The 20,819-nt window shown below is 41.9% G+C and overlaps 1 protein-coding gene across 4 annotated transcripts in view; it reads left to right on the forward strand.

Moving 5' to 3' along the window:
• LOC122793445 (probable E3 ubiquitin-protein ligase HERC4) overlaps positions 1 to 20,819 on the forward strand; it is a 1,684,714-nt gene that overhangs the window by 1,537,050 nt on the left and 126,845 nt on the right. For all 4 annotated transcript variants that reach the window (XM_044061446.1, XM_044061448.1, XM_044061445.1 and 1 more), the window contains 2 exons: positions 16,237 to 16,380; positions 16,478 to 16,644. In XM_044061446.1, coding sequence (XP_043917381.1) covers positions 16,237 to 16,380; positions 16,478 to 16,644 — 311 coding nt within the window. The remainder of the gene's footprint in view (positions 1 to 16,236; positions 16,381 to 16,477; positions 16,645 to 20,819) is intronic.

Here is a 20,819-nt window from a genome sequence, read left to right on the forward strand (position 1 = left end):
ACTGGACACCCTGCCATGTACAATCCACAGCTGTCCAATGTACCCCTGTGTAGGGCAGCCACATGTGACTGTGTACATACATATACACACACATCTTTATCATAGGCAGGTCACCTCCAGACACACATAGCACCACTGCACAGCCCATCTATTGGATACCCTCCCAACATACACACATGATGTCAACCATATGGCCCAGCCTAGGCCTCTGGCAAAACCACACCACACCCTGTGCATATGATGATACATATGCCTCATCCCTGTCATCCATACCCTTGATGCATGCTAATATGGTTCTGATGCACAGGGTGAATATAGTACAGTGTAGCTATGTAATACTATGGAAGGTGCTGTCTGCTTGCATTCGTTATGGGTACACATACAGGTGTATGTACCTTATTAGCCAGGATGCATTATTGCTGTTAGTACCACTGACTGAATGTAGTCTGACATCCTGTGTTCTGTTTGTGTTCCAGGTGTCTGTGTGTCTGCAGGCAGTGAGCCTGCAGACATTCCCAAGAGGAAGTATGGCAGAGTGAGAATACACTGATTGTGTCATAGGCAAGGTACTGCTTTATATGTATAAGTACCAGGTGTGTATGCATGCAACAGTGTGTGAGGAACACTATTATCAGACAGTGTGACCTTGCATACATACCCCTTGTCACAGACAGGTAGCCGTCAGACATGTCAGCTCAGAGTTGTGTAGTACCACAGGCCCATACATACAGAACAGGTTACTGCAGTACTGTTAGCAGGTCCCTTACAAGCGTAGCCATTACATTAACTGCAAGAGATTCACATGTCAACACCTGTTGGCACTGCCATTTCTTTCCCATACACTCAACCATGATGCAGTTGATGAGGGCATGCATGATACTGTGTATGACGGGTTTGTGGTATGTATTCCTGAGTTCACCGGGTGGAACAGGGAGACAAAATGGTATATCCTTTGCATACACACAGTAAGGACTGTTACAGGGGATGGGCACACAGTAACATAAACACAGTTGTCAATACACAGATTAGTAAACCAACATTTCCACCTTGATGTACTGTACTACTACATACACATGACATGCCCCACATAGATTATATGCATGGGACATAACACACTACCTCTTACAACTCCTAATGTTCTGAATGCCTTCATGGATGGTGAGATAACCCACCAGAAATAAGATGTGGAGTCGTGTATTGCTAGTACAAGCCCGGAAAAGTGATAGTGTAGCAGATGTTGTATCAGCATGATGTTTCAGTCAGGTATGATGCCTGATGCCAGCATGTGTGTCACTACACACACTGTGGCCAATTTGGCAACAATATCACATACATGGCCATTGTTAATGGACACAGACTACATATATGTTGTGAACATCTGGATATTCTATAGACATCTGTACAGAGGACTGTTATGGCGTGCACAATGGTTTAACATGCTGCATGTGAGGCAGATGCAGTTACCACACTGTATAAAGTAATGCCATTGGGAGATGGTAAACAGGTTTGGATGGTACAAAAATCAAAATGGTATCAACCAAACAGGATATAATCTTCATCCAAAGACACACACATACATTTGCCAGTAGTGAGATTAGAACCCTTACCTATTTATTTATTTATTTATTTATTTATTTAGTTTGTTTGTTTCTTTGTTTACTGGATAATGTCCAACTGGGCATGAGGCCCATTTTCATTGGAGACCCTGGGAGAAAATCTCCATACATAAAATAGACAGTATTAAACAATCAAACTGAACATGTATTAATCAACAATGTACAAAGCAAGTCAGTAAATAAATTAGTTATATAACAATAATTAGCAAATAATTAACAATTTTATCAAAAATGGCACAGTGATAAAAACTGGCTGCATGAGTTAATAGTGAGAACAGTGTGATATAGTAATTGCAAGATAAATACAGTCTACATAACAGTTAAAGGCAAAGCAGTATGTATGTACACATTGATAACTGAAACCAAGTGTAGAAACAAGATAGCCTTCAGCAGTTAATAGTTGTATCTGTGAGAATGAGCTAGTTTACACTAATGTAAGGGAGTAGTAGGTAGCTTAACCAGGAGTATGGCAGGAGCAGAGCCAGTGTTTTGCTAGATGTTCCTTAAGGAGGTTTTTAAACTCATTAATGCTGGGTTTTTAGCCATAGGCTGAGGAGTTGTTCCACAGTTTGGCAATTTTATGGGAAAAGATGGTGGTGCCCTGTGTGCTGTGGGCTTGGGTAATCTTTAACAATAGTTTATTTGAGGATCTTAGTGCTCTAGGATTGCTGTTGGGTTGGACTAGATTGGTGAGTGCCGGGCAGTTGATAGGTTTGTGAATTATATTGAAGGCTATGGACAGTTGGTTAAATGTTAGAAGGTTTGGTAGTTCTAACCATTTAAGTTGGGAGAGTACAGAGCAGTGGTGGGTTCTGTAAGGGTGGCCTGTGGCAAACTTGCCGGTTTTGTTGTAGCATGATTCCAGATTATTTAGCTCAGATTTACAAATGTTTGTAAATACTAGGAAGCCATAGAGCTGGGTGGAGAGTAGATGTGTGCGGGCAGTGGCTAGTCTAGCATTGTCTGTAAGGTAAGGTTTAATTCTGTAAAGGGTGCCAAGTTTGGAGTGGACTTTTTGATGATGAGGGAGTTGTGGGTGTTAAACCTTAAGTTATCATTGATTGTGACACCTAGAAGTTTGGCTTGGCTGGTGGGATCTATTTTGGTTCTGGTTGTGGAAAGGATAGAAAGTGGAGTCAGACATGTTTTGGGTTTATTGAAATTGAAGACAATTAACTTGATTTTAACTTTTACCTATCTAGTTATTTCTACTTTAGTGTTACGCAGTTATCAGACATGCCACAGAGCTTACATAATTTCACCTACTCCCAAGGTACTTCTCAGGTGAATGACATCAGCAGGCTTAGTAAAGTAGGGTGATGGGAAGTTTACAAGGTGGTACACAACTCAAAATGGTATAACACACACACTATATGATTCTCATACAAACACACATAAACAGTTGCCAGTAGTGAGATTAGAACCCCTACGTATCTAGTTATCTTTACTATAGTGTTACACAGTTATTAGATGTGCCATGGAGCTTACATAATTTCACCTACTCCCAAGGTACTTCTAAGCTGAATGGCATCAGCAGGCCTAGTAAAGTAGGGTGATGGGAAGTTTACAGGGTGGTACACAACTCAAAATGGTATAACATACACAGTATATGATTCTCACACAAACACACTTGCCATTATTGAGATTAGAACCCCTTGTCTATCTAGTTATTTGTACTACAGTGTTACACAGTTATTGCACGTGCTGCAGAGCTTACTGGGCTGACAGTTGGCCAAAGGTGACCATAACTGCACAGCTGAGGTAAACTGTTACAGGTGCCAGAAAGTCTGCCTTCAGTTTTCCACTTCGATCTTGTTAGTTCTTTCTCTCCCGCACTTCAAATAGACTAATAGCTTTGCACTTCAACAGGTATTTTTATCAGTTATTATAGCACACCTGAGAGCGCTCAGCAGTAGTTGTTCCTCATGAAATTAACTCCAGTACTTAGTAATTATGACCACACCTCCTGGCATGATTAAAGTGTAGTTCTCTGTGCTTTTGCCCATTAACCTGGTGCACTTGGGCATTCTGAGACACTGTTGCAACTGCCTCATGTACGCAGACAACCCTCTCATCTAAACTCCCAACACTCAGACTTCTGAGAGATACCCCTATATCACTGAATTGAAAGATATGCACTCTCCAGCAAAGACTGGACTAGCTGGTCAAGGGGAGAAGGGTCAAAACCTGCAACACACCTCATGGAACACATACCCCTCCAGAACACCCACTATCATAGCTCTGACATGCAAACAATAACCACACACCCACCTTCACAGAGGCATGCAATAGATATTTACCCAAACAGCAGAGAACACCAAGCCAGGCACCCGCTCAACCACCACAGCACAGCACAAACCACAGGACACGTATCCCACCTACACAGTGTGCCCCTCAACCTAAGCCCTAAAGGCCAACCACCTTGCCTGATACAGTAATCATAGGTGAATCAGTAGTGAGGCACACAGATGTCCCACTCACTAGGTTGAACATGGAGGAGGAAACAGTCGGCTGTCTATCAGGTGCCAGAATCCAACACATAACACACCCAGTCAGGTAACTCCACAACTACAAGTATCACTCTGTCACTGTCCATGTGTGTGTGAATGACCTGAGATGAACCTCCATGGACTATATGAAAAGAGAGATGGTGGAGTTCTCAGATAATGTGGCCTAGGCAGGTAGGGCAGTAGCCCTGAGCAGTTTACTACTGTCTCCCAGAATGATACCACAGTACAAATAAATGATTGACTTCAACAATTGGCTTAAGTGTCTGCTGTCACTCTCATTGGATTCAGTATCTGCTTGGGATGACATGATTGACAGACTGCGATGGCTTGCCAGAGATGGCCTGCATCTGTCACCCCTGGGTTTCTAGGTACTGGCTAAGTGTCTTGCCACCCCAATAGTGCCTTTTTAGATGGTGTTCCAAATCAAATTACCACCATAACAGCTATACATATATGCAATCCAAGGGTCATGCTGCTCAATACTAGACATCTGCATCTCAAAATGCAGCCACTCGAAGCACTCCTCATAATGGAGAACATTGACATTTGTGCTGTAATGGAGACCTGCTTTACAGCAGCAGGCAGCACCCCTGCACTACCAGCCTATAACTCATTCCACACCTGTCAGCCCCAAAACATGGACCACAGCTACAAAGGTGGTGGTGTATCCATATTAATAACAGATATGCATACATCCAGAGTACTATCCTAGCATAATGCATCTGAGATACTTCAGGTACAACTGATATTGGGTAATGGTGCAATCCAGGTCAAAGCCTGCTATAGGTCCACATCCATGTCCCTTGACTCTCAATCCACATTTCTCAACACCCTGGAAACTATTAAGGTCCAACTCAACACTCTTATACTAGGAGAGTTCAACCTCCATCAACTGGTTAAGATACTCAAACACCAATACACTGGCCCAACGTTTCCTGGAATTCATCAGTTCCAATGCCCTGGACCAGCTCATTCTGACACCCAGTAGAGGAAGCAACATCCTTAACCTGTGTTAATTACTAACATATGGGACCATTGCTTGACAGTAGTAGTCAATCACTACCTGGTCAGATCCAACATAGAGTAATCACCATGAAAATCCACATCTGACACACACACCCCACAAAGGTAACCACCTTGAAAAACCTCTCCAAAGCTGACTTTGGACTCATAGGAACAAAGGTAGCTAACTTCACAGCATCAGTGCCAATGGAAAATACCTGCATGACTGACAAATCATGCACAAATGCACTGTACAGACATGTACATCAATGCATGGAACTAGCCATACCCAACAGACCCATGACACTCTCCTCTAAACACTGGAGGCCAATATGGTGGTCCCGTGCCATTAATAACCTGTACAACAGAAGGAAGAAACTGTTGCAGAAAAAGGTGGACTCCCAAGAGTGGTAAAACTCCCTTATTAAACTGAAAAAACATAGGAACCAAGTAAAAAACCACACTTGGGCAAAAATAAACTTAGCGCTTTCATCCACTTTAATAACGTGAACTTCATCAGAAACCATGAACAGTCACCTACCCCTCCTTTAAATACTTAATTACAGGAAATGGTGTAACGTGTAATGATTTACTAAATTAAATATCTATAATTAAAAACTACATAAACAAATCTAATCACAAAATGATGTAACAAATGATGAAAATATTTTCAATGAACAAAATGTATCATAACATTTGTATTATCTATACATAAGGAAACACTTTTTGTTAATAACTTCATTTAAACCCGGGAATACATCAGCTCCAAAAAGAAGCTGCCACAAAGCTTATTTTTGCTCACGTTTGTTATTCGTATCCCCTGCAAATGTTCCTTTGTCTACAAAATCTAAAACAAAAAATTCAAACTTCTTAAAATCTATGCAGGAAAGTGCATGTCTGGCTAATGAATTGTTTTTATCTTTTTTCTTTATTGCCAAGACATGTTCATATATCCTACGTTTTAAAACTCTTTTGGTTTTACCAATGTAATAATTTTTACATGTGGAACAGGTAGCTATATACACTACATGAATTTCAAACTGCCTTTCCTCTGCCAATAGTGAATGAAATATGGTTCATAAAAGAGGTCATAGAGAGGAATTGGAGAATTATCCTTGGGAACAAGCATTTGACTACATCCTTGGGTCCACTACCAAAGTTCACATTTAAGAAGGTCACAAATATTAAGCAGATGTTAGAATCATCTAAGATGTCAGATAAGGACAATACCAGGATGGTTTGTATTAAAAAAGGAACTTTTGCATGTAAGAACTGCAAACAATGTAGGTTCATCAGTAATTCATCTTTCATCACAATGGAACACTTGGGGCAGACTTTTTGGGCTAATAAATATTTCAACTGTCATAGTGAAAATATAGTGTATATAGCTACCTGTTCCACATGTAAAAATTATTACATTAATTATAGATATTTAATTTAGTAAATCATTACACGTTACATCATTTCCTGTAATTAAGTATTTAAAGGAGGGGTAGGTGACTTTTCATTGTTTCTGATGAAGTTCACGTTATTAAAGTGGATGAAAGTGCTAAGTTTATTTTTGCCTGAGTGTGGTTTTTGACTTGGTTCCTACATTGTTTCAGTTCAGTGTTTCAAGAGTGTGGTTTTATAGTTTAAAACTCCCTTATTAGCTTCAACAACAACTTGAGATCCCTCATGAAATTGTCTAAAGCTGCCTATGATGGCAGAATTGCAGCAGACACTGACAACAATCACAAATCCTTGGTTAGTGATATCAAGAACCTACACGCCAATACCTAGAAGTGCTCTGAGTTACTGCACAATGCTACCTCTTATACTGAACCAACAGATATTGCCAACATTCTTGCCAACACATTCAGTGCCAGCTTTACCCCTCCCTCCCCCCTAGGGGAACAATCAGAATGCCAGGCACCCAGGATTACTGCTGCCCAGGTTACACCTGCATTGTCCAGGTGCAAGAATACAGCTTCCATGGGACCCCACATTATCCATGGCTGTGTTGTACATGAACTACAAAGATACATGGCACCATATCTGTGTGCCCTGTTCAGTCACAGCCTCACCTCAGACTTTGTCCCTCCCAAATGGCGGACTGCTACAATCATCCCTCTCCATAAAGGTGTGGCAACTACAGACACTGAGAATTATTAGTCCATTAGCCTGACCCTAATATATACAGCCATGGAGCTCATCTTCAGGGACCTGGTCAACAAACATATAGGTAATCTCCTAACTCTAGACCCCACACAGTTTGGCTTTGTGAAAGGTAGATCATGCCTGCTCAACCTGGTTAACTTCTTTGTGTCAGTCACCAGGGCTGTGTATGACAGTAAGGCACTGCATACAGCCTACATCAATCTGGCCAAGGCTCTTGATACCATTCCTCAGTCAGGAATTAAGGATGAACCCACCAAACTAGGCATCAACCCCTATATCACTAGGGGGGGTTGCATATTGGCTCACAGATAGAAAACAGTGTGAAAGTAGTGAGCTCCAAGTCAGACTGCCATCCAGTCATGATTGGAGTCCCACAGGGATCAGTCCTGGGTGCTCTCCTGTTCAGCATGTACTTCTCAGGAGTCCAGGCTAACAGAAAGGAACTCTGGCTGACCAAGTTCACAGACAACTGCAAGCTGGGAGCCATCATTAACTCCACAAGTAATGCAGACATCCTACAGATAGGCCTCACTGAGACCACTGACTGGTGTGAAAACCATGGCCTGAAGCTTAACACCACAAAATCCATCATCACCCTCTTTGGTAAAATCTAAATTCCCACTAAGTACCACATTGATGGGAGCTTACTGAACACTATTGGCGTTATAAGAGATCTGGGGACACAGGTTGACAGCAACCTCTCCTTTAACCAACACATTGCCACTGTGGTCAGGAAATCCTTCTATGTGGCACATCTCATTACCAAGGGTTTTGCATCCAGGAAGAAGTTCATCATCTCCGTGTACTCTTCCCTCATTACACCAATCATCAAGTGTAATGCCCCATTTGGCATGTACCTCACTAGACACCTGCAACAACTGGAGAGGCCACATAAGTACCTCACAATGAGGATCCTAGGTATTAAACACGTGTCCTACACAGACAAGCCCAAGAGACTATAGCTATTCTCAGTCTCATATCACCTACTTAGAGGTGATCTCTGCTTGACTTGCAAAGCCATGTCTGGCCCAGCTCTTTTACAAATGCTACATCTAAAGACATTCTAATCTCTCTGCACCACACACTTCAGGGACCTCGACCTCATTGCCACAATCAACACAACATGCTGGAGGGACAGGTTCCTCATCCAGAGACTGCATCTGCACTGGAAGAGACTTCCCATACATGTCAAGCAAAGCACCTAGATGACCTTGCTCCAGAGATATCTTGATATGGGTAGTAGAATGTTCACCTCAGGGATCACTCCAGTGGCTCTACTTGATGGTGTCATTGGGAACTAACATTGGATGGCACAATGGCACTTATATGAGCTAGGCTTGTATCAGCTCCAGAGCCATTAGCTTAGTACACAGCTATGACCCTATAAGGGGAGTGACATCAGCATGACTGATACAGTAGGCCAGTGGGTGGGTAACTTATCAAAATACTTTTTCCTACTCACATACACAGTTACACACACACTTATACACCCACACACACCCCCCCCCACACACACACATTTACCAGATGTGAGAGTAGAACCCCTGTATACCTAGTTATTTGTACTATAGTGTTATGCAGTTATCACACATGCTATAGAGCTTACTGGACTGGCAACTGCTCACAGGTGCTGATAAGGTGAATGACATCATCAGGACTGATAAAGTATGCCAGTGGGTGGGGAACTTATCAAAATACTTTTTCTACAAACATACACACTTAGACTTAGACACTCACACACACTTTTAGCAGATCTGAGAGTAGAATCCGTGCTGATCTAGTTATTTGTACTATAGTGTTACACAGCTATTGCATGCACTACAGTGTTAGTGGGCTGACAACTGGCCAAAGGTGCTGATAAGGGGAATGACATCAGCAGGACTGATAAAGTAGGGCAGTGGGTGGGAGACTTATCAAAATACTTCTTCTTACCCACATACACACACACACACACCCATTTGTCAGATCTGAGATTAGAACCCCTGTCTAGCTAGTAATTTGTACTATTGTGTTACGCAGTTATCACAAACTCTACAGAGCATACTGGGCTGACAATTGGCCGAAAGTGCTGATAAGGGGAATGACATCAGCAGGACTGATAAAGTGGGGCACTGGGAAGTGTTGTGGGTGGGGATGGCCTAAAACTGTTTCACATACAAACAAACACATACCCCTCATTCTCACATACACAACTGTCAGACACTGTTGCCAGTATTGAGATTAGAACCCCTACCTATCTAGTTATTTCTACTATAGTGTTACTCAGTTATTTCACATGCTACAGAGCTTATAGGGGTGATTGGTGTCCAATGGTACTTCTAAGGTGAATGAAAGCAGCAGATCTTGTGAAGTAGGGCAATGTGAGGTGTACTGAGTGAGAAGAGTCTCCTAATACTTGGACCTATGGAGACACACACATGCACACACAAACACACACACAGGCAGATGATGTGATATTATAAACTCAACCTCAGTATTGTTGCACAATGGGGCTCACCTTTTATGCTGGCACGTGAGACTGTTTACAACTGGTATGCCACTGTCCACAGCAGAACATCACTATATGCCATTCAGGGTATCCGTGTGTGTGATTCCCTCTGTCTGTGCCCATCTGTGTCTCTCTCTGTATCATTGCCTGTCTTCCATCTGTGTCTCTCTCTGTATCATTGTCTGTCTCACAGTTCCCCACATCTATGTGTGTGTATGCTTGACATATGTTGCCATCTGTTGCCCATATATATATGTGTGTTTCTCATGCAACAGTTGCAGATACATCACATATAGGCCACCTACAGATAGCTGAGGGCAACCTGTCTGGTGTATGTGTGTGTGTGTGTGTGTGTGTGTGTGTGTGTGTGTGTGTGTGTGTGTGTGTGTGTGTGTGTGTGTGTGTGTGTGTGTGTGTGGACAGTTAAGGTGTACATAGCTGTCTGTATACATATATATATATATATATATATATATATATATATATATACACAATACAGCCATATATTCCGATGTGGGTTCCAACATGTCCTGTGATTCTATAAGTGTAGGTGCATGCCCAGTGTGACATTCTATAGTTAGGGTGGTACTCCATTCCAGAGATAGGTGTACTCCAGTCCAGGGTTTTGTGTGCTACAGGCATACCTCTCCGGTGTATACAGGAATTTCCTCAGGGTACTTGTTTTGTATAGCAGACATTTTCTGACATATATTTAGTCTGAAACTGCAATGTATTGTGTCATTAACTAGTGCCAGACATCCTGAGATGACCACAGTGCTTTACCAGGGGAATAGTAGTTATATGATGCATAGACCAATGTTATGAGGGCAGCTATTCATTCTTGCCCAACAAGGCCATTTGTTAGGTGCGGCTACAGCCCCAGTGTAGTAATGACACACAGCTGTGTAAACAGTCCAGCAACCTGGTGATATACTGGAGGGGATCTCCTGCTTGTGTGGTATCTTTCTAACCTGAGATGTCATAACCTTGTGTGTGCATACCTCTCACCTGTGCATTTTTTGTCAGGTTGTCCAGGTGTTTGGCTACAGGTTTCATCCTTTCTATGTAAACTTGTGTTTTTATAGGAAGTTAGTTACATATAATTGAAGTGTGATGTTACAAAATACTACAGACATTACTATTTCCAAATACATAACCTTCAAACAATCCCCACTACTGCATACCCCTCATCCCACCAACTTTCTCAGTATGTAAGGGAGATATTTACAACACATGCCTATCGGTGTGCCTTTGTTCCACTTTTCTTTCTGCCCTTGTCCAGACATCTTGCTGTCAAAAGTTGGCATTTATGGGTGTGGGTACAGAGTGCATTCAGCTTTGCAGGCATGTCCATTATTTGTAAAAGCAAACATAAGAAAATGGATCATTGAGAATGACCATTGGCAACACTACCATACAACACTTATATTCACAAAAGCCTTGGCACCTCTGCTACACATTCTTCAAGATGTCAGTAATATGTGTAGCATATTCCACATAGCACTGTGGCTTCCAGGTATGTCAGTGGCAGAGCAGTGGGTGTCACTGACAGGCATAACAGTTGACACTTCAGTTATCTACACATGGCCCTGTCAAATGCAGCACTGTACCTAGGGCAGTACAAGATGACTGCCAGGAGAACATGCTGGCCAGATCCAGACAGTATAAACCACACATACACATAGCTCATTAACCTCTGAATATTGTGGACAGGCAGCATGTTTTCATGTTTATTGGTGCAGCCCTGCCAATGTGTGCTATGCTGCTATTTCCATCCAAACATATATATTACTGCATTTGTGTGGGTATATGGGGGCACACCTCTCCACTGTACACATTTGCACAGACTGTGCTGGTATTTGTTTTACATTTTGGTTCCATTTACCATATTATTGTGCCCTGTCTTGGGGACTGGATGCATATAAGTAAAGAGCCCAGGTCAGATTGTATTGGCATACATTTGGGTTTCAGACTTCTTACCCTTCATAGCCTTACTGCAACTTGGGGTCCTGCTGTGCTATCACTGTGTGAATCTGTAGGGGGTTAATTCAATGTTGCCACAATTTGTGTGCCATTACCAGACATTTCTCTGTGGTTTTCTTCAGCTGACTTGCTGTGTGGGCATGAGGGGTGGTTATGGGACCCCCACCCTGACATCCTGCGACCTATGACCCCACACTTTGTTGTCCCCACACCTATACTGCAGTGGGATTTGCCACCTTGGGTACTACTGCATAGTGTGTGGAGGCCAGTTTTGGCCAGACATTTCCTAGTGGCCTGCATAGCTCTCACTTGTGTGCTGCTATCCCAGTAGGCCACCCCACTCCCTTGCATGCATGCAGCATTACCATAGATATGCTAGCAGAACATACTATTCCATTAATTTATTGTTAAGAAGACTGACTTACCTTGTGCTTACGGCAGTTATGAGGACGGTGCTTGAGGGCCGTCTATGTTGGATGCACACAGTACACTGCCTATACTTGGTAAGTTACAGGTAATGTGATGTGTGTGTCATCCATTTACTGTGTGTGCAAGTCAGAGAGAGGTGTCAGTCCCTGGGGTCCCTAGAGTGTCAGTATGTGTGCTATGCATTTCCTCTTTGTCAAGGCCTGAGCATACTGGGCAAACCTCTGTCTGCCTATGTTGCAAGCTCAGGGGCCTTCTCCTGTGAGTCCCTCTGTGCCTGTGGGACCTTGGCAATTGTGGTGGGTTTTGTGGCCCTTCCCTGTGCTGTTCTTGCTGCAGCTGTTTCCGCAGGATCATATTGTGTAGCGTGGCACATACTATGAACATGTGTGCACATTTGGCTGGAGAGTACTCAAGGCTCCACCAGATATGTCAAGGCAGTGGAACCGTAAGTTGAGCATCCCAAACACATGCTCTATAATGATCCTGGTTTGTGCGTGTGCCTCATTATGTCATTCTTGTGTGGGTGTATGTGCATTTATGATGGGTGTCATCATCCATGGCTCCAGTGCATAGCCAGCATCCCTCACCAGATGGCCATACAGGATGCCCCCACTGGCAAATGCCTGGTACAGCTGTGACGAATGCCAGATGTGGGAGTCATGATAGCTTCCAGGACTGCCAGCACACAAATTCATGAAAATACCCTGGGCATTGCACACGACCTGGCAGTTGATGGAGGGGAAGCCCTTGTGGTTTATGTAGACCCTACCCTGTTCATCTGGTGGTGCTTTGATGTGGATGTGCATGCAATCTGTGGCACCCAGTACCTCTGGGTATTCTGCTACATGATGGAATAGACTTATATTGCTGTCCCTCTCCTCATGGGTGACCGGCATGTGGTAGCATGGCATCCAGGAACTGGTGGAGTACCCTGGATGCATATGCCTGTGAGACCCCAATCATGTCCCCGGTAGGTTTTTGGAAAGTACTTGTAGCTAGAATTCTTAAAGCTACACATATCTTGGTATCCACTGGGATGGGTTCCCCTCTGTTGGTTCTAGGTCTGAGTTGAGGCCAGCACAACTCTGTGAGTTGCTGAAATATGTCTCTGTCCACCATGTAACACTCTACTATCTCCAGATCATGTAGCCCCTGGTAGGTTACCCTGGGTCTGAACACTCTTTTCCTCCTCCTCAGACTGTGGTAGTTGTCAGCATTATCCTACTCTCCGCCTCTAGCACATACTGATGGATCAAAGCAATGGCAGCCCCTAACATTTTTCCAGTTAAAATTCTCCCCATGTATACACCAATGGTGCAGAGTTTGTGGGAAAAAACAGACCGTAAGGTGTTTCCATACTTTATACTGTCATGCTGCAGATGCTGCCTGTATGATTGGCTGATTATGATACATTCCAGATGCCACCTATATTACTCATGGCTTTGATTTGGCCACTGTGAGTGTTAGAGGCATTACTGGTAATTTGTGCATGATTGCCTTTATTCTGCTGTTGCCCTTTTTTATTTATTTTTTACTTACATCTCCTCCCATTTTCACCTATGCAGCCACCTGCCAGCTGTATTATTGTGTGTTTTCCCTGGCCCATTGTGAGTTGAAAGATCTCCATAATAGTGATTTCTACTTCATTCCTTCTTTATTGTGCTGTTGCCTTTAATTTTTAATTTTTTACATCTCCTCCCATTTTCAGCTCTGCAGCCACCTGCCAGCTGTATTATTGAGTGCTTTCAATGGCCCATTGTGTGTTGCAGTATCCTATATTGCTAGTTGTACTACATTTCCCTTGTTCTGCTATTTCCCTTTTCTTTTCCTATCTCTTTCCTGTTTAAGCCCCGGTGCACCACCCAGACCCATTTAGTTAGTGTAAACAGCAAGAAATGGCCCTCCGCTGGGTGCAAACATGCTCCTCAGTTCATGGAATAAGAGTATACATCCTCAGACACACTCCCACACTTAGCTGTGCTTAGTTAAGCACAAATCTGGGCAACAGAGCTCCAAATGTGCTTACAGCAAGCATGACACACCCCATTTTCATGTTAGTTGTTCCTCCTGTCTACACGGTGGTGTTAGAGTACCTACACGGTTAGGTGCAGTGTAACAATTAGAAGAATTTTGTGATTTGGTATAAGTCCCCTCATTAACATACCCTACTGCCTTACTCCATAGTTACTGCACTACACAAGAGCCTTCCCCCTTAGCAACCACTGTTCCCTGCCATTGTTGACATTCTGCATGCCATAGAGTATAATGTCAAAATGCATATTTCCCTTATAATTCGGTTTTCACCTTTTTTTTTATTTTTCACCCCATCCCATTTGCATGCCGCTTCCAAAAGCATAAATGGCTGAGATCAGCCAAAAAGTTTTATTTTCATAATAATACAATGGTTTTCCATGCCAATGGCCATATATTTGGCCATTGGCATGCTTAACTGCTCTAATACATGCTTTTATGAGGACTGTCATTCCTCTGTTTTGTTATTTGAAGAAATGTTTTCGGTTAGTAACCAAATACATTTCTGCAAATAACACTGTTCCTGCACGGAGACTTGCCTACTTCCTGGATCGCTATATCAGCTCATTTGCATGGTTTTCACCAGCAAATGAGCTGATTAGCATACTGCATGGCTTTCCATGCAGGAGCAGTGTAGGGTCGCTCATGCACTCAAAACGGCACGTTCGTGGATCACTCAGCGTCTATATTCTGCGCAGGAGCAGCTACACAGCTCCTGCAATTACATTTTTGTTTGTGAATCCCGGGGTAAGATATTTTTGTATTCACTTTTAATTTGGATTTGACCATCCTCATTTTGTAGATCTTTATCTTAGATTATGTAATTATATTATTTACTGGGTGGAACTGATTAGATTTTTAAAGCAACAGTTCATTTTTTTTATTTTTGTACAAATTGCAGCAACTTGAAACTGATGTTATTGTGAATAAACATATTGCACAAATGGTTTGGTTTAAACATATCAGGTTATAAAAACTGTATCAAGATCTTCAAACATAAACAGTTACCCTGAGTTAATTCATATTGAAGAGGTTTTATATATTATTTGAAGTATGGAGGCTATAGCCAGTCAGAACATGGAAACATTACATCTTTTTCCATTTTTCTTAAATGTATTTTTATTATCATTTATATTTCCATTTGTTACTGAGACAGACAACTCTAAATGGACTTATTTGTACATACGTTTATTTTTATATGGCTGTCAGTTTTGCTGATATCCCCTGTAGATCTGTTCAGACTTGTAGCAAGCATCTGAAACTCTTAAAAGGAAACTGGAACAGGGTTTGTCTTGAATGCTGGTTTATTTACACCATTTAACAGCGTGTCTCTACAGACAAGTTCAATGCCATTTACAACAAGCTGGTAACCCCTTTGACTATTTATCTCTATTAGAATGCCACTGCTTTTGGCTTCTCACATCTTGCCTATTTTAATCTCAAAGTAGCTATTTGTTTTATAGCAGTGCAGACATGGATACATTGAGGCTTAAGTTATCCTTGCTGCTGTAATCCTTCACAAGTTGAGTGTTCCTTAATATCTGTAATTTCTAAGTTGTCAGATCAGACTGTAAAGAAGGGACCAGTGATGGTCAAAGTTGTAATTCTGGGGCTCTGTTTAACAAAAGGATGGCTGTGTAATAAACACAGGTGAAGGAAAAAAAACTAAACAAAGTTAATCTCAGAAACTGTTGTACTGCTATTTCTTCTGCACCCTGTATGATTTTGAAAGCTTCAGAGTCAACCTGCCGCTTTGGACTCCATTTTAGTGCCTCTGTCGTTTACTGGAACAGTTGCTGCTATTGTATCAATATTTTTGTCCTAAAAGCAGAAATCATGAGTCATTTCATCAAGAGGAGTCAGCAGAAAGGGAGTTATTTTGGTGTTACTGCTATATACAGCGAAAGATATAGAGGCTCCTCCTGCCATATAAAGCTTGGTTTAAGATATATTAAACTTCTAACTAAAGCTGTGAACTCATTACTACTAAACTTTTATTTTTTTTTTACTGATGCAGGTATCTTTTTCAAGAGAACAAGGTATTGATCAAGGTGGACTTTCACAAGAATTCTTCACTTTAGTTACAAAGGAACTGTGTGCCCCAGAGGCAAACATATTCAAGCATTATGAAGACTCTCGATTAATATGGTTTCATGAAGATGTATGTATTTGTTTTACTTGACATGTTCTGTATATAAGTTCTCATATTTGCAGCAATCTCAAGAAAATAAAATGATAATATTATTTACTGTTCCTAGGGATACAGAACAGGTGATGAGTACCATCTAGCTGGAGAAATCTGTGGACTGGCCCTGTACAACAAGTGTATGGCTGACTTCCACTTTCCTCTGGCATTGTACAAGAAACTACTGAATATTCGACCAGCCTTAGAAGACATGCATGAGCTTTCTCCCACTGAAGGAAGGTTCGTGATTTAAATATTTCTCAAGTGTAACTGTTAGTTATTTTATTTGCCTTTTTCCAGGGTTAGTTTGACTAGGTGCAAATCCCATTTTCAGCAGACAGCTTGGGAGAAAAGTTCACTATGAAACTTTAATCATAAGTGTTTTAATATTTAACATTTAAATATAAATGTTTACATGCTGTTTTTAAACACAATGAACAGTCATTGCCTGTCCCTAACCAATCATTGCCTGAAATCTTTATTTTTCTTCAGTGATCCATTTTTATGACCTAGTTTGAGTAAAGTGCTCCAGGTATAACATGATTCAGAGACCTAGCTTCAGCTGTAATACCATTTTATATATGTGTTAGTAATGATTTCAGCCCTACAAGACATAAACTGTCTTTGTGGCATATGAAATGGAAATGTAAGGACAGAGAATTAGAATGTAGGAAGTCAAAATGACAGTAACCGTCTTCCATCAGTGCCTTAGTTAACAAAAAGAAACATTTTCACTAGCTTCTCATGTAGTACATTATAATCTGGATATTTTAAAGCAGAACATACTGGGTGGCCACGGTGGTGCAGTGGTTAGCATTGCCACCTCACAGCAAGAGGTTCTCCGGTTCGATCCTCGGCTGAGGTGCCTTCTGTGCAGAGTCTGCATGTCCTCCCTGTGGTCGCGTGGGTTTCCTCCGGGTGCTCTGGTTTCCTCCCACGTCCCAAAGACATGCAGTAGGTGGATTGGACACTCTAAATTTGCCCTAGGTGTGAGTGTGTGCGTGTGTGTGCTTTCTGTGGAAGGTTGGGTGCTGGGCTGGCAACTCGACACTGTAAAACTCCACTGCCAATCATGAGTGGACAGGTGATCTGCTGTGGCAACCCCTAACTGGGAAAAGCCGGAAGAAGATACTGCATTATGTAATCTCTAAAAAGACATCTATACCAAAAAACTGAAAAGGGGATTTTTTTATTTATATTAATATTATATGCAGTATTGACAATCTTACATCATTAAATGGCTTCATGTTTTATTAATCTGTAGCACATGGAGAGCTGTTATTATGCTATAATTTCAGACACCCTGGTTCAGTGCTACTTTAGTGTGAGATACAACCCTAACAACACTTAGAAGGGTACTGAACAATTGTTAAGCACCCTCTAAGCACTGCTAACATCACGTCTGCTACTAGATAATAATAGCTAATAGTGCCAGCCAGTAAACAACAGCAACAGAACATGAAACTGCTTTATTTCATCTTTTTTTCTGCCTGCTGTCTACAATATTACAGCCAGTCAAAATGAATTTGTGAACCAACTACTTCCCGTAGACAGGGAATATGTAAGAATGTCTCTTGCTGTCTGTTTGAAAGTGCTTCCCAAATGTTTTACTGGCTTTCAAACACTTTATGATTTTTTTCTGTAGCTAATAGTACATGGAGCAGATAAACCTAAAAATATGTGATCTTGACATGGATTCCAACATTTGCCTTTTGAGCTTTGCTGTGGTTCACCACCTAGGCAGCACCTATTGGGAGCACTGGGAGACGCAACCATCGTGCATGCATTACCCCACTGAGCACATGCCACATAAACATTAGTGAGGACATAGCAGCCTGGGAAATTAGTGTGTGTGTGTGTGTGTGTGTGTGTGTGTGTGTGTGTGTGTGTGTGTGTGTGTGTGTGTGTGTGTGTGTGTGTGTGTGTGTGTGTGTATGTGTGTGTGTACATGTATGCACTTGTGTGCATGTGTGTGTATAGATGTACATGCTTCCGTGAGGTGATGATATCAATTGTGGAGCTCAAAGGAGCCACCAACATGACGTTGCTTCCAGTCTAGGCCTCTCTACAGGTTTCCATAGCTGGCCCACTCCCTTCCACCTGAATGTCACCACTGGGAATGATTGGGCCCATGGGACCCCTCTGTCAAATGCAAATAGCCCATAGGGCTTTCCTGTAACCAAGGACTGCTTGGCTCTGACTCCATTGAATAAATGAGCCAATTAGCTACAGGAAGTGGAGCCATCACTCAGGGTTCTGTGGCAGGGGGGACATGGTGGATAAAAGAAATAACAAAGGATCATAGGTCCAAGCTAGAACTTACAGGCCCAAAACCTTCATTTGTCTGAAGGCCTTGCACTTGGCCATTCCACATCCATGACTGGAGAAACTCTTCTGGCATACAAAATGTATATTAACAAGTGCTGACCAGAGTATCCAGGAGATACTCCACTGCAAGATAGAAAACAGTTATAACTCAACCAAGATCCTGCCTTTTGGTCTAATTATGGCCCCCTGTGTGTTGCAAAATGTGCAGCATGCTGTAAGGTAATGTCCACCTACCATTGGACATATGAATGTTTCCAGTATTAGAAACTGCCCATCAGTGTTCCATACAAGACACAGATTCACCCAGTATAGTAATAGTTTATATCAACCACTTCCGTGTCTGGGGTCATGATAAACCTGGTGAAATTGAACCTGAAAGCTACACAGGATGTTTTGATCATAGGAACTATATTGTAGATACCAGTCCTGTTAGTTTCAATTGCTGCAGGATATAACAGAAATAAAGTGGAAGCAGCCCTATTGTTGACTTTGCAAAAACAAGTATCAGGAAAGTTTGGCCCTTAGGCACCAGGGTTTATGGCCGCCATAATATCTGTCATTAACTACACCAGGATATATGTAATGATTCACAATTAGTCCTTCAATCGAAGTAGCCCCTTCAAAAGGACTCCCAAGATCTGTGAAGCAAATAATCAGATCTACCCACAAAGGCCCTCTGTGATGGTAGGAAATGGCCAAGTGTCCCCATATTAGCTCATTAATCCTAGACAATCCAGATACCTCTATTGAGGAATGGGGTAAGATGTTACAAAGGTCAACAATATAAAAAAAAAGGATTCTCCCAATAATATCATCATTCTGGTCTGCAACACTGTAGAGATGTGGGAAGATGGCTGACACAGCAGACCTCCCAGAAACTCTACTTCCAGATCTCTGTGTTAGTCTTCCATACTAAAATATGTATGGCTGCACTCTGATAAATCAACAAAGCAAGAAGAGGAAAGACTATCATATCAGGAGGCAAAAAAAAAAAAAAAGGAATCTGACAAAGTCAACACACCAAATCTAGTTGTTATACTTATCCCACTTGGTTTCATCAATGAAAGGTCAAACCTACTCACCCTGGATGACTTCTTTGAAAGGGTCACCAAAGCAATGGACAAAGGCAAAACTGTTCACACTGTCTACCTTGACCTGGCCAAGGCATTTAACACAATACCCCTCTGGTGCATTGTTGACAAACTCAAGAGGAATAGGTATAAACTTTTCTGTCACCCAACAGATAGCCAGATGGATCATGGACAATACCCAGGAAGTTAGAATTGGAGAGTCCACCTCTACAAAGAGGTCATCAACTAGTGGAGTCCCTCAGGGATCAGTCCTAGGACCACTTCTTTTTGGCATCTACTTCTCAGAAGTTGAAGCCAATGTCAGAGACCTCTGGTTGATCAAATTTGCAGATTGCAAATTAGGAGCAGTTATAGAATCCACCACTGACACTAATGTTCTCCAAGAAGGGCTGACACAAACAAATAACTGGTGTCAGAGCCATGGACTAAAACTAAATGCCAAGAAATGCATAATGGATATCCTTTGGGAAGTCACCCACCCCTGGTAACTATCATATTGGCAACAAACCCTTAAGAGTAGATCCAGTAGTCAGGAACTTTGGAACACACATAGACAGTAATTTAGCCTTTGACCATCATGTGTCTGTAGCATTGAAGAACTCATTCTATGTTGTGCAACTTATAAATACAGGTATAGCATCTAGGTCCAAGGAAGTCATTGTTCCGTTTTACTCAGCATTCATCAGATCTATCATTGAATGCAAACCCTACTTTGGTATGTACCTAACCAGGCTGTTCTAATAGTTGGAATGTCCACATAGGTTCCTCACTAAAAGAATACTGAATGTAAATAACATGTCCTATACAGACTGCCTTAAAGCCATACCCCAGTATTGTGTTTCCTATAGGCTGTGGAGGGGAGATCTATGCCTGGTGTACAAGACATCATCAAACCCCACTCTGATGGACCACCTGCATATCTGCAAAACAAACAGCACCAGAATTACCTATTCTAAAGATTTTAACCTTGCCAGTGTGATATAAATAGGACCTGCT

The sequence above is a fragment of the Protopterus annectens genome, chromosome 2.part0 (genome assembly GCF_019279795.1).
Source record: "Protopterus annectens isolate FY-2018-M chromosome 2.part0, PAN1.0, whole genome shotgun sequence".
NCBI lineage: Eukaryota > Metazoa > Chordata > Ceratodontiformes > Protopteridae > Protopterus > Protopterus annectens.